Source organism: Vigna unguiculata, chromosome 8 (genome assembly GCF_004118075.2).
Source record: "Vigna unguiculata cultivar IT97K-499-35 chromosome 8, ASM411807v1, whole genome shotgun sequence".
NCBI classification, from domain to species: Eukaryota; Viridiplantae; Streptophyta; class Magnoliopsida; order Fabales; family Fabaceae; genus Vigna; species Vigna unguiculata.
This window is the reverse complement of record NC_040286.1, coordinates 6,189,032-6,203,715: the sequence shown is the minus strand read 5'-3', so window position 1 is coordinate 6,203,715 and position 14,684 is coordinate 6,189,032. Positions and strand designations below refer to the sequence as shown.

Below are 14,684 nucleotides of genomic sequence, written 5' to 3'. Positions count from 1 at the left end.
ACTTTTATTTTATTTTTACTAATTTAATGATTCAACTTATTAATTATAATAATATATATTTTAACACTATAGTGACCAATTTAGATGCTACTTTAAAAACTAAAAATTATTAGTAACTAAAATAGTTTTAAAAAATTATTGGTCACTGACATTAGCTAGTATCATAGAGAGCGAAAGGAAGAAGAGGTATTTGGATCCCAAGTTCAATGATAGAATCATTGTCAATTAACATACATCTGAGATATCGTCCATTTTGGAGTTTTTCCGTCACGGTTTTATTCTTACAAGAAACCCCTGAGAGTGAAAGCAGGAACATATTTAAACTGCATTAGGTCTCGACTTCTAAGCAATATATGGGACTATTGGGTGTGGTTAGAGATGTCAAAAAAATTCGTATCCGCAAGTATCCATGGATAAAACCCGCAACAGATAGGAAATGAATATTATAAATGGATATTCGCAGGTAACGGGTGTGGGTATTTTATTATGAGCTCACCCTTTCTATTTGTGTTTGGCGATGATCGTGTGATTCGTTACACGAGAGCATATGACATTACAGGTGATGCCGGTGAAACATAGAGACAGATAGAGGGCTAGATGGGACTTTTCTCTAGAGATTTCTATTTTATTTTAAATATGTTATGTAGTCGCCATTTTGGAACTTATAATCACGTTATATTTTAGTTTCATTTTAAATTTTGGCGCACTGGATGCTATTTTAAATTTTCCCGCATTTTGGGAATAATAAATTACGGCGTTTGAATTTCCATTTTTTATTTATTTAATTTAATTAAATAATTTTTAGTAGGACGTTACAATAATTTTCTTCAAAAACTCCTTCCTAACTTGTGATTCAGGCGGCTCCAAGAGTATGGAGATTGCAAACTTTAAAATGAGACATTTTATTTAAAATTTATTTTTTGAGTTTTGTTTGATGCAAAATTATTTATTAAATTGTAACAATTAATTTCATTTAATACTTTTTTTCAATCGGTAATAAATATTATTGACCCACCTATATTTTCTAATTCATTTTTCTTATCTATTTTTATAAATTTATTCATAGTTTATTTTTGTGATCCAATTAAAGCCTCAATTCTTCTTTTCTTTTGGAGTTTTGAATAACCTGATTCAAATTTTCTAGTTGACATATCTATATATTTTTATATGAAATAAAAAATTATAATATATAAAACAATACTAAAATAAGTATATAAAACTAATGAATTAAAACAATAAAATATGGTTCTCGTTATCAAGAAAGTAAACTAGTAGACGTGTAATATCTTGAAGTTTCAAGTCTCGTTCTCGTTAAGTCTCAACTTTTCACAAATCTGCAGAGTTTATTTTAAAATTAATTATTAATCAAAATAATTAAAAAAAATTATTGTTCTTCTTAACTCGATAATAACTATTTTTTTCACTAAACTTGAATTGTCTTTTTATAAATATTCCAACTTTGAATTATGCTCAAATTAATCTATTAGCCACCAAAAGACTAAACCCTAATCTAATTAATAGTTTTAAAGAAAAACTTACAATTCCTCGTCAAGGTATACAAAAAAAAACACATTCAAAAAATGAAAATCCAAAAAAAAAACGAGAAAAAGAAACACATTTCTACTTTTAATAAAAATCCAAAATTGAATAAAAATAACAACATAAATAGAAAGACAAAACATACTAACAAGAAAGGAAGATGAAAAAATTGGTACATACGGACAATACGAAATTCAATAATTGTCAAAAGATTGTAAGAAGTCACATAATAGACATAAAAGATAAAAGAAGAAAATAGAATCAACTTGATTATTAGAAAATAAAGAATAACTATAAACTCTCTTTCTCGTAAACAAAATTATAATTTACTAAATAAAGATTTTAACTATAAGGCCCACTTTTTTGTGCTGCCCTTTTCTTAAGGCTGCCCCTAACCTTTGGGCCTGAGGGTTGGCCCAAGAAGGGAAAACTGACCTAAAACTGCCCAAAACCCTAATTCTGGTACTTTTGCGTAAAACAGATCTCCACACACCCTTAAGTTGCCGCTGCCGTCTCTGCTAGGGTTTGGTCCTTCGTTCCGTTTGAGTTAGTTCAAGACCCGTCGCTCCTGCACCTCTTCAATCTGCTCGTGGAGCTGCTGCAGTGGTGGGCTTAGGTGTCCAAGTTTTTGTGCTAGCTCATTTCAGGTAAGGGAAGTTAGGACCCTCGGTTGTTTGTGTTTCTTTTCCGCTGTTTTGTCGTCATTTCGTATCTGTATGGTTTGGTTGTTGTTGTGTCCGATTTGGATTGAGTTAAAGCATGGTTTAGTTCTTGGTTTTGGCTGCTGTACGAGAAAATAGTGGTGAGTACTTGTTTTCTCGCCAAAGCGAGCTAGTCTCGCCTAGGCGAGATTATCAGAGGCTCGCCCGGGTTTTTGTTGCACGAATTGTCGCCTAGGCAACATGCGTTCTTTTTGAGCGAGGAGTGCTCTCGCCTAGGCGAGAAGGGACTCGCCTGAGCGAGACCTCGCAGAGTTCCCTGTCCCCTCATCGCGCTCTCGCTTAAGCGAGATGGGACTCGCCTGAGCGAGAGGGTCCCTCTCGCCTGAGCGAGCCCTGTTAGCTTGAGCGAGACAACGGGCGGGTTTTGATGTTGTTATTGAGTAGTTCACCGATATGTGGCTTGTTTATCTGACCCAAATGTTGTACTAGAGGGGTTGTGTGATGATGCCATGATAAATATGTACATTTGAAATGGAGATGGCATGTTATTTGATTTGGGTATGAATTGGAAAGCATGAATTGTATGAATTGTTGATTATACATGATATTTATGATGAGAAATTCTTGATTGGTGGGTGAAACATGTTGAAAGCATGGGTAGGGCATAATTCCATGACTCTTGTAGTGGGAGATCTTGGTGGCGCCTCATCGGTTGGACGTAATTCTATGGACCCTCTTAAGGGGAGTCCCTGGTGGTGCCTCGACAAAAAGGACGTAATTCCATGGGGGGTCGTGGTGGTGCCTTAGGGCCAAGGCGTAATTCCACGAAGGCCACGTGGTGGTGCCTCCTGTTAGGGTATAATTTCGTGAAAGCCTCGCGGTGACGCCTCATTGATAGGATATAATTCCACTGCCACGTGGTGGTGCCTCAAATACGTATTCGGATAGTCAAGTCTTGTAGTTTGAAGGGGTTTGGTATATCATGTGTGGGCTCCAGACGTTTATGCTTGATTATATGATTGAATGATGATTATTATGATGTATGAATTCTGTGCACTAGCTTACCCTTTCGCTTGTTTGTATGGTTGTGTGTGTGGTCTTCCTCCCTTGCAATGATCATCAATTCTATTGATGTGAGCAGATGCGAGAACCCCTAGCAGTGGTATTGATGATAGGGATGCTGCAGCCCGATGGACTGGACGAGTACTGAGCCCATTCTGGGGCCCATCACTGAAGAATTTATTTACTATGTTTTCCTTGCCTGTACTAGACTCATTGCTATTAGTTCGTTAGCATTTTACGCTTTGGGCCGTGTGAGGCCTCTTTTATGTTTATGGATGTTTTGGGGTACAGAGTACTTCATATTCCAAATCTTCGTACCCTCCGGATATTATGTATGTGGCGTTTTACTAAATGGGTTTTTATCTATTTATTTGGGACGTTACATACGTACAATACGAAATTCAATAATTGTTAAAAGATTGTAAGAAGTCACATAATAGACATAAAAGATAAAAGAAGAAAATAGAATCAACTTGATTATTAGAAAATAAAGAATAACTATAAACTCTCTTTCTCGTAAACAAAATTATAATTTACGAATTAAAGATTTTAACTCATTAATTACCAATTTTAATACCAATAAAAATTAATAGGCACTCATAATAATTTATTTAAATTTTATTCTCAAACATAAACTTAATTAATTTAATAGAGTTATATTAGTAATAAAATAGTTTTTGAGACCTTTTTTCTTAAACATAATTTTATAATTAATTTAATAAAGGTATATTAGTATAAAAAAATTGAGACATTTTTTCTTAAACATAATTTTATAATTATTTAATAGAGGAATATTAGTAGTAAAAAGTAATAAAAATTTGAGGCACTTCTTCTGTAAGCCTAAAGCGAGTGCTTTACTTGCTATAATGTTGAGTCGATCTTGTTTCTGATTGGAGATTTGCGATTCTTTCTTCTTCTCAATCTCTCTCTACATCCTTATGAGCTCCAATTGGTTTCTCATATTGACCAATGCTTCCTTTGATTTGCCCAAATACGAGTCTTAATGGTATCATTTATCCTCTTTCTCTTAATCTTTAACAACTTTGGAACATTTTCCTTGTGTTTGATGTTTTTAGCCATTTTTATCGGTTTTGAGTACAACAATCGGGAATATCAGTTTATAAATTGTATTGTTGATTGCATGAATAACAACACTGACAACAATGGTGAATTAGTTTATTCACAAATTAGTTTTTACAAATTGGCATCAGAGCTATAAAGAGCTTGAGTGTTTAAGTGTTTGAAAAAGGGACAATGATATTTTGACAACTAAATTTTAACAAGTTTCTCTTATAACCTGAGGTGGCGTATTTTAAATGGTTTTGAAGTATAGAGAAATAAGAAAATGAAAAAATGAGAAGCCACTTAGAAGAGACCACTTAAGATTGTAAGAGAAAGTTGTCAAAATTTAATTATTAAAAAATCATTTTCCTTGAAAAAGAGAGAATGAGATGACTAGTCTTAAGATTTTCTCCGTGACTCGGCTAGCAAGCAGCATCCCTCCACTTCAACTAAGTTTTGGTTCACTATGGTTTCAACCTGAGTTATGACGTCGGACACTCCTTCATTCTCCTTCATCTTCATGCATTCCAACTTACCCCACAGTGTTTGAAGTCAGACGTGCTTCACTTTGTTATTCCTCTTATATACCTTCTTTACAATGTCACACTTTTTTTAAAGATTTTTACATTTGCAATCTTCTCAAAGTTAAACTCATCTAGAACTTGGTATAGGATGTACAAAACTACCTTGTCTTTCGTCTGTGCTGCTTTCAATGCATAACTATACATTTGATCAATTCGTGGTGTTTTTTGTTTTACATAACCATTTTCAACCACCTACCGATTATACACTATATGGGTGTTGTTGATGTTGTTACGCAAATAAGCACGTGTGCGCATATATATATATATATATATATATATATATATATATATATATATATATATATATATATACACACACACAAATGGGAACTAACAAATAGCAACTTCTTCAATTAAATACTATATATCACATACTTCAATTCAAAATTTTTTATCTACAAAAAGTAAAAACGCTTACGTGTCACGCTCTCGTGATTTTGGCACTGCGTAAAAAAATTCAAAAACAAAATCAATTATCTCTCTCCACGTATCCCACCGCTTCTTTTTCCTATCTCTCCACTTTCAAATTTCAGATTCAATTCTCTCTCTTAAACCTCTGCTTCTTTTTCCCCTATCTCCACTTTCAAATTTCAAATTCAATTCTCTCTCTTAAACCTTTTTTCTCTCTTCCTGACTTTTCGTTTCTCATTCTCGCTTCATCTTCTTCTCATTCTCACTTTCTCATTCTCTGTTGCACGACTTTCTTCTGATTTTTTCCGCTCTTTCTCAGTCCATCGAAACAACATGGACTCCACCTAATGCTCATCTTCAGATCTCTTTGTATTTTTGCTTCTTTTGTAATATCTTTTGTTTTAGTTCTGTTTTGGAATTTTTTTCAGATGAATGAGCTTAGTAGAAGATGGGTAACGTCCACATTTCTTTCTTTTTTTATCCAGATCTTTTTTTTTTCGAGTTTCTGAATGAAACAGTTCATCTTCATCTTCTTCTTATTTTTGTACTCACTTTTTGTTGATGCTATTTTTTTTGTTTACAGGCTTGAAATGAAGAGTTCATCTTTTCACCCATATTTTGATTTTTTTTTCAGACAACACCATGGCTTCAGACAATCTTCATCTTCAGATCTCTTTGTATTTTTGCTTCTTTTGTAATATTTTTTTGTTTTAGTTCTTTTTTGGAATTTTTTTCAGATGAATGAGCTCAGTAGAAGTTGGGTAATGTCCACATTTCTTTTTTTTATCCAGATCTATTTTTTTTTTCGAGTTTCTGAAGGAAAGTGTTCATCTTCATCTTCTTCTACTTATATTTGTACCCACTTTTTGTTGATGCTATTTTTTTTTGTTTACAGACTTGAAATGAAGAGTTCATCTTTTTAACCAGATTTTGATTTTTTTCAGACAACACCATGGCTCCAGATAATCTTCATCTTCAAATCTCTTTGTATTTTTGCGTGTTTTGTAATATTTTTTTGTTTTAGTTCTGTTTTGGAATTTTTTTCAGATGAATGAGCTTAGTAGAAGTTGGGTAACGTCCATATTTCTTTTTTTTATCCAGATCTATTTTTTTTTTCAGCTTTTTGAAGGAAATAGTTCATCTTCATCTTCTTCTTCTTATATTTGTACCAACTTTTTGTTGATGCTATTTTTTTTGTTTACAGGCTTGAAATGAAGAATTCATTTTTTTACCCAGATTTTGATTTTTTTCAGACAACACCATGGCTCTAGATAATCTTCATCTTCAGATCTCTTTGTATTTTTGCTTCTTTTGTAATATTTTTTTGTTTTAGTTCTGCTTTGGAATTTTTTTCAAATGAATGAGCTTAGTAGAAGTTGGGTAACGTCCACATTTCTTTTTTTTTTATCCAGATCTGATTTTTTTTCAACTTTTTGAAGGAAACAGTTCATCTTCATCTTCTTCTTCTTATACTTGTACCCACTTTTTGTTGATGCTATTTTTTTTGTTTACAAGCTTGAAATGAAGAGTTCATCTTTTTACCCAGATTTTGATTTTTTTAAAAACAACACCATGGCTCCAGATAATCTTCATCTTCATATCTCTTTGTATTTTTGCTTCTTTTGTAATATTTTTTGTTTTAGTTCTGTTTTGGAATTTTTTTCAGATGAATGAACTCAGTAGAAGTTGTGTAACATCCACATTTCTTTTTTTTTTACCCAGATCTATTTTTTTTTCCGGCTTTCTGAAGGAAACAGTTCATCTTCATCTTCTTCTTCTTATATTTGTACCCACTTTTTGTTGATGCTATTTTTTTGTTTACAGGCTTGAAATGAAGAGTTCATTTCTTCTTCAGATCTCTTCGTATTTTTGTTTCTTTTGTAATTTTTTTTTTGTTTTAGTTCTATTTTGGAATTTGTTTCAGATGAATGAGCTTAGTAGAAGATGGGTAACGTCCAAATTTCGTTTTTTTTACCCAGATCTCTTTTTTTTTCGACTTTCTGAAGGAAACAATTCATCTTCATCATCTTCTTCTTATATTTGTACCATACTTTTTGTCAAGTAAACAATTCATCTTCTTCTTCTATTATTACCCAGATTTTTTGTTCAAGCTTTCTCAAGCAAACCGTTAATCTTCTTCATATATTTTTACCCAGGTTTACTCTTTTTTCACCTTTCTTGATCTAACAGTTTATCTTCTTATATTTTTACCCAGATTTCGTTGATGCTATTTTTTTATAGGCTTGAAATCAAGTGGTCAAACACATGCATCAGTCTTAAAGAGCAAAAAACTTAATCTTATTTTCGTTGTAGAATCTTAGTGGTATGTAAACTTCATATTTTTATAGAGATTCCCGATATTTTAAGGTTTGTCAAGTAAACATTTCATCTTCTTCTTCTATTATTACCAAGTTTTCTTTTTGTAAAAATCTTTGTCAAGCAAACTTTTAATCTTCTTCTTATACTTTTACCCAAGTTTCGTCTTTTTTCAGCTTTCTCAATCTAACACTTCATCTTCGTAATTTTACACAAGCCAAAAAATTATCTTCTTTGTTTATTTTCTTTTACTTTATCTAATTTATCTTAGCGTTGATGCTCATTTATTTTTTGTTTAAATATTTATTTTATCTAATTGTCCTATTTTTTTTCTTATTATCTTCTTAAAATTTAATTTTTATTTTACGAGTTATCCTATTTTAATTAATATTTTGCTTTATTTTAAATTTTAATTTTAACGAGTTTTTTTTTATAATTCGTACTTATTTTTTAATTTTTTATTTCCAAGCAATTGCGTTAATTATGAAGCAGTCTATCTAGTAAGTACGGACTTTTGGAACATGTATGACTTCTCCTATTCTCTTTATATATATTTCCAATGTTTGCCATTCTTACTTACCAACTATCAAGTGACAAATCTTCGTTTTCTTCTGATACCCATTTTCTTCTCTTACAAATCTTCTTCATCACCAATCTATTATCGTTCAATGACATCCATCTCCACCCCACAATCTATACTTTCTGCAAAACTTATTGGCGGATTCCTTACTATGTTTCTGAAAGACCAGGTTTATTTTTTTATTCCTTGACATTTATTTGTTATCTTTACTTTTTATTTTTTTATTCTAAACTTGCTAATCTGTGAAGGCTTTTGGACACGTCGATCGACTGTTAATAATACGATATGGGAAGGACACGTCGATCGACCATTCTCAATGTAATTATTTTAATTATGAAGTTCTTTGATAAAAAAAAAATGAAAATTAGAATTATAGCACATTTGTAATCTAAATAAATTTTAATTATATTTAGAATTAATCAAAATCAATTATCATTCCATCTAAATTCAAAATTTAAATGTAAGCATTAAATATTACTTATTATTTAAAAAAAAATTAACGTAAACATTAAATATTATGTTTTATAACATTCGCATTCCAAAATCATTTAACGTGAAGTTTAAATATTTAATATTTTAATAATTTTATATAAATATGAAAAATTGTAACGCATTGGAAATCACTATTTATCATTGCCACAAATCACTTAAAATCCCTTCGTCTTACAAAACGTTGTATATTCCAACGTATTAAACGTGTCAATTTGAAACGTGTCAATCAATATTCAAACTCATTAATATTCGCATTGCTCGAAATAATGATGATTAAAGCACTGTTGTACGTATTTAAACTGCTCCTTTATCTCCCATACGTTTTCATTATTAAACTGATTCAGATTACAACATTAAAATAATCCACTAATGAATAATAATTCTGATTCTTGATCACGGTGCAGGTTTTTAAAGCTTTCTTTCATCATCGTGTCCACTTCTCAAAAAAAATCATGATTGCAATGTCAAGATTTCTCAACTGCCAGCTATATGTTACTATTTCTAGAGTAAAAACCAAAAGAGGATTGAAAATAATTATACTGGATGAAGATTTTAATGTCACTAACACAACAAAAAACGTTGTGTACGAAGAAATTTTTGAAACTCTTTGACATATAAGAGATTATAGGTATGTAATTTATTATTTTTGATTTCGAATTTAACTTATTAGTTTGTAAAAACATACATGAACTTATTTATCTTTTTGCTTCTTCTTCAATTGTTATCTTTCAAAGTATTGCATGTTTTGTTCTCTACTGGAGGAAAATCATTGTCTTTTAAAGAAATAATATTTTCATTTCAGCATAGCTTAACATTTCTATCAGTAATATTTTTTGTGTTTGTTGTTGCAAATAAAAAAATAGACAACCAAAGACAAAATGAAATACAACAACAATGCTTCTCAAAGCAACAACAATATGTTTTTTTTTATTATGTTCTTAATTCATTTATCTTATGTTTACACTTGACAATTTTTTCAAGACATCATATTTTCATATATAGATTATTGCGTAGCACTCATTGTTCATTACCATTACAAATATATAAAATCTAAAAAATCCCGTGCGTTGCACGGGTACAAAAACTAGTATATATATAAAGTGAAAGAACAATGGATTTAGTCAGAAGCAGAGTAGTAATTTATTGGCTGCATGGAGCTAAACGAAACGAAATTAAACTTATGAATAATGAGGAAAGTGAATTTTATTGATTATTCCATTCCATGTGCAGAATGTTGAAATGGAAATTTATTGGTTAGGAACCCCATTTTATTGCAGTGACTTTGACAGCAGTACAAGAAGAAGAACATTGAGTAATGGTGAAGGGGTTCTCTTCAGAAAGTGAGTACTTTTATTTTGTGTCTAATAATAAGGCTGAACTTTGGAGTCATAAGTAGCTCCAGGCGTCCAGTTAGCAGGAATAGGAATGTTGGGAAGGAGCCAATATTTATAGCCAACTTGAAACCTCAGACAGATTTCACCGATGGGTGGGTTAGCAAAGTCAAACACTGCCCCATACACCCTTCGCAGTGCCTCCCATCGTTTCTGCCCTCTCTGCCATATCTCTACAGCAGTGATGTCACTCATTCCATTTACGTTGAGAACCAAAACAGCAGAGTAAGAAGGGTTTTTGCTGCTTTCCAACACGCGGAGCTTCATGTTAGAAGGGTATATGCTATTTTATAAGTTTATACCCGTTAATTGGTTTTGAACGGAAAAATCTGCGGAACACTTGATGATGGAAATATTTTGTATTGATCCAAGTAATGTTGATTGTATTAAATACATGCTTTTAAACTATAAGAAAGTCAGAGGTTTGGTTTTTGGTCAAAACCGAAGGGTACCCCTTTAACATGATGTTACTGCTCATACATTGTTATTTTATTATTTAACAATGAGAGGAGGTTTAGTGTTATGAAATTGACTTCGCCAGCCGAAATGATAAAATAGGAAATCTGTAAAACATCATTCTTGTGCTGATTGTTGGTGGATTAGAAATCTTACAGTGAAGAATTACATGTTTTGAAGTGGAGTGGTTTGTATTAGATACGCTTTTATATCAACAATGAATTGAGTATTAATATTGTACAAAGGTTCAATAGATTACACAACTAATTTTGATCATTATATATGCTCTACATGTAATCTAGTATCCAAGCTATGTCGCATCCATTTATGAATTAGCACGATCTCAGAAAATTCTAATCTCTCGGTGATGGATCAGATCATGCAGATTATAGAAAAAGTAGTTTTGTCTAATAATATTAACATAAGGATGTTAACAGAATGTCTTCATTGTGCTTGATTTTCTGCGTTGAAGAAGAAAGTTTGGGGTCAATTTTGTTTAGTCAATGACAAATTACGATTAGATTATTTTTAAGTTTCTATTGTTTTAGGAAACCAACAAGTACTATTCCCTTTGTTTTGCTTCTCATTTTATCTTATTTTTTTATTTTAAATCTTTTCATGTACAATTAACATAAATTACAAAAGTGTGAATTTTAATTTAATCAAATATTTAATAACTAACTTTGTTTCACAAGTGATTAAGATAACATAATCTGTCGAACGCTAGGTAAACATAATACTAAATGACATTTACTCCTGCTTTATTATATTCTGGTTGACCTTGTGTGTTATGACTTGGAATGATCTACATACAGCTTACATTCGACCCAATTTTCAGACATGTAACCTCAGTAAAAGTAATTTTTCATCAATTTGGAGTCAAACTTAACTAGGGTGGTGATTTTCATACACTAATTAAAGTAATAATATTTTAATTATATTTTTTTATCTTCCAAATTCTAATACACGGTATATTGTATTATTAAACTGGGTTGGTAATTGAATGTGTTTTTTTTTCTTAAGAAAGTCAAAGTATTATTTTCCCATAAAAATTACCCAATATGCCTAAACCATGGTTCAAAATCAGTAAACAGGTACACAGAACCCGAATTATTCAAACTAGTTTAAAAAAGAAACATCTACTGAAACAAAGGAATTAATAGAAATGCACCACCCACGGTATATGCATGCAGCAAGATCTAAGTCTGTGCTATAAATACAATGTAGCTTCGCTTTCAATCTCATAAACCCTTCTCAAATCATATGCTTTGCTTTGTCGCATTGGTCACAATCTCGTAATCAGTCATTCCTGCATATTTTCTTTGCGTCTGAGAGTAATTTGTGATGGAACTCGGCTTTAGGTACCAACTTGGACTTGTTTGTGTCATATTGCTCTTCCCTGCACTGTGTAACTGCAAGGAATATTTCACCAACTCAAGAGCAACCTATTATGGCAGCCCCGACGGTTACGGTACTCCAAGTATGTGCTTACGTTCTTTGTTTTTGCAGCCTAGGATTAAATATCCTCTTTTTCTTTCAAATACGTTTGAGGAATTTACGCTTCTCATTTTAAAGTGTGTTTTAGAAGAATAAATATCACATGAAATTGTTATTATATATGCATGTATGTTGTAGCTGGAGCTTGTGGCTTCGGGGAGTATGGAAGGAAGATGAATTGGTATGATGGAAGAGTCGCAGGGATCTCTGGGCTATGGAGGAACGGAGCTGGTTGTGGCACGTGTTATCAGGTACGTACGCACGCGCTTTTCTTTCGCTAATTTATTTTCGATGATAATTCTTTTGACTTATCAGTGATTATGTATTAATAATTAATTAAACACTAATAAGAAAATATGAGTGATGATGATGATGGTGGTCCAGGTAAAGTGCAAAATACCAGAACTGTGCGATGCGAATGGAGCATTCCTTGTGGCAACAGACAAGGGTTATGGAGACAGAACGGACTTCGTCATGAGCCCACAGGCGTTCTCAAGATTGGGACGCAATCAAAATGCATCTGCAGAGCTTAAGAAACACGGTACAGTGGAGATTGAATACAGAAGGGTTCCATGTACGTTCATGGGCAACGTCTTGTTTCACATCAAGGAAAGTAGCAGCAACCCTGGTTACTTGGCTGTTGTGATTCTGAATATAAATGGAAAATACGACGTCACTGCTGTTGAAATGTGGCAGGTATGTATAAAATGTCAACTTTTACGTTTGATTCAGCGCATGCATGCACACCATTTTGTTTCTCAAGTATTGCGTATGAATAGGTTTAATTACTTCGTGTGTTGAATTTTGTTGTTGAAATGTTGTGCAGAAAGGGCAACAACGATGGGAACCACTGCGCAGGGTGTATGGGGCAGTGTTTGACTTTGCTAATCCAGCGAGAGGTGCAATCCTGCTGAGGTTTCAAGTGGGCGTTAATTGGATGATACCAAAAGTTCCTATTCCTGCTAATTGGAAGCCTGGAGCAACTTACGACACCAAAGTTCAGTTTTACTAGACTCAAAAATTCATTTTGGATCCCAACAACAGATTACAAAATAATTAATGGGGATTCTTGTACTTTCCCTCTAAGAATACTTTGAATAAGAATAAAATAAAATAAAAGTTATTTTAGATTGCAAATCTTCATTGCACATCTTTGTTTATCTCTTATTACATTTTTTTTATCATTGAAAAAACATATATTCTTTATATTGGATCGTTTAAAATACTGTGTTTTTCAACTTTTTATAAAAATTATTTATTTAATATTTTGAATTTGTCAACATAAATACGGGTACAATGATTAATAGAGATGAGAAGACCAAAGCCTAATTCTTTATTAAACGTGATAAAAATATTCATGTATGCAAAAGTGGATGGGTCTAATGCAAGTATCATACCTCGTACCCATAACTATCAATTACTTATAAAAATTAAAATTAAAATTTAATTTATACTTTTTTACGTTAAATGTAATTAAAATTAAAATTTAATTTATGCTTACTTAATTTACATTATATTTTATATTTTTTGTAATTTTATTCAAATTTCCTTTTCAATATTTATAAATGATTGGTTTTTAAAAAAAATCCGCAGGTATCCAAAGATAGTATCCATGGAACGAATATCTAGTGGGTAACAGGTCGAATTTCCTGTTGTGAGTCGGGTAGCAAGTTGACATTATTTGTGCTTGAAGCAACATATTGTCATTTGTATTCTCAGCTTTGGTTGGACTATGTAGGTTCGACAAGTATTGGAAAGTTTGAGATGTTGTCTTGAATGTGGAAAACTAATGACTTTATGTTAGCTCTAGTGGTAGATTGGTTATAAATAATGTCTTGAAAATCTATTTGAGTCTTTGAAGTTCACTATTTATGCTAACTCTAGTGGTAGATTGATTATAAATAATGTCTTGAAAATCTATTTGAGTTTTTGATGTTTATTGTCATTTCATTGGAATGATGTCTTATGGGTTGAGCATGATGGAAACTGCATTGTAAGTTATGTGAAAATAGGAATAACAATGCGGGACAAGTCATACGAATAGACCGACAAATAAAAGTGTAGGGTATAGTCTATATAAATTCTTAAAATTCAGTAACACCATTACAACATGTGTGTTTCTTCTAATCGACCTGTTCATTCACATTTCTTCTCTTATTCATCCAAAAGTAACTTGATCATTTGTGTATCAAGACAAACATTATCGTTAGTATATTAGAATTTTTTTCGTTAAAGTAAAATTATCAGTAACTTACCAATGATTAAAAATCTGTTGATAAAAATATTATCGATAATTACTGATAGCAAAAAATTCATTGATAAAAAATGATGTCTCTTATCTTCTTTTTCTTTTTTTACTTTTTCCTCCTCCACCTCCACCATCGTCCTTAGAAAAATTGAAAAATGAAAAAAAGAAAAGAAAATATAAATGAAAGGAAAAAAAAAGGTTGGGTCTTTTCTATTTGACCCAACTCTCTATCTTAAAAAAACAAAACAAAATAGAGAAAACCTTTTTTTTCACCTTCCATTTTACCTTTTTGAAAATCTCATCCTCCAATTTTCTATTTGCACCCCTTCTAATGGTCAACTAACTCAACTTATTTTTCACTCCAATTTTTGTTTTTACACCCTT

At 31.7% G+C, this 14,684-nt stretch overlaps 1 protein-coding gene across 1 annotated transcript; it reads left to right on the top strand.

Moving 5' to 3' along the window:
* The first annotated feature begins 11,857 nt into the window (after window positions 1-11,857).
* Window positions 11,858-13,185, top strand: LOC114195475 (expansin-like B1). Its single transcript, XM_028085961.1, has 4 exons — window positions 11,858-12,035; window positions 12,191-12,303; window positions 12,437-12,748; window positions 12,879-13,185. The coding sequence occupies exons 1-4, from the start codon at window positions 11,900-11,902 to the stop codon at window positions 13,062-13,064; spliced, it is 747 nt and encodes a 248-aa protein (XP_027941762.1). The 5' UTR covers window positions 11,858-11,899; the 3' UTR covers window positions 13,065-13,185.
* The last annotated feature ends 1,499 nt before the right edge of the window (window positions 13,186-14,684 follow it).

Bases quoted from the DNA above. Each gene is read 5' to 3' on its own strand.
- LOC114195475 (XM_028085961.1), top strand. From the start codon at position 11,900: ATGGAACTCGGCTTTAGGTACCAACTTGGACTTGTTTGTGTCATATTG. The intron at 12,036-12,190 runs GTATGTGCTTAC...TGTATGTTGTAG, and splicing joins CGACGGTTACGGTACTCCAA to CTGGAGCTTGTGGCTTCGGG. The intron at 12,304-12,436 runs GTACGTACGCAC...ATGGTGGTCCAG, and splicing joins GTTGTGGCACGTGTTATCAG to GTAAAGTGCAAAATACCAGA.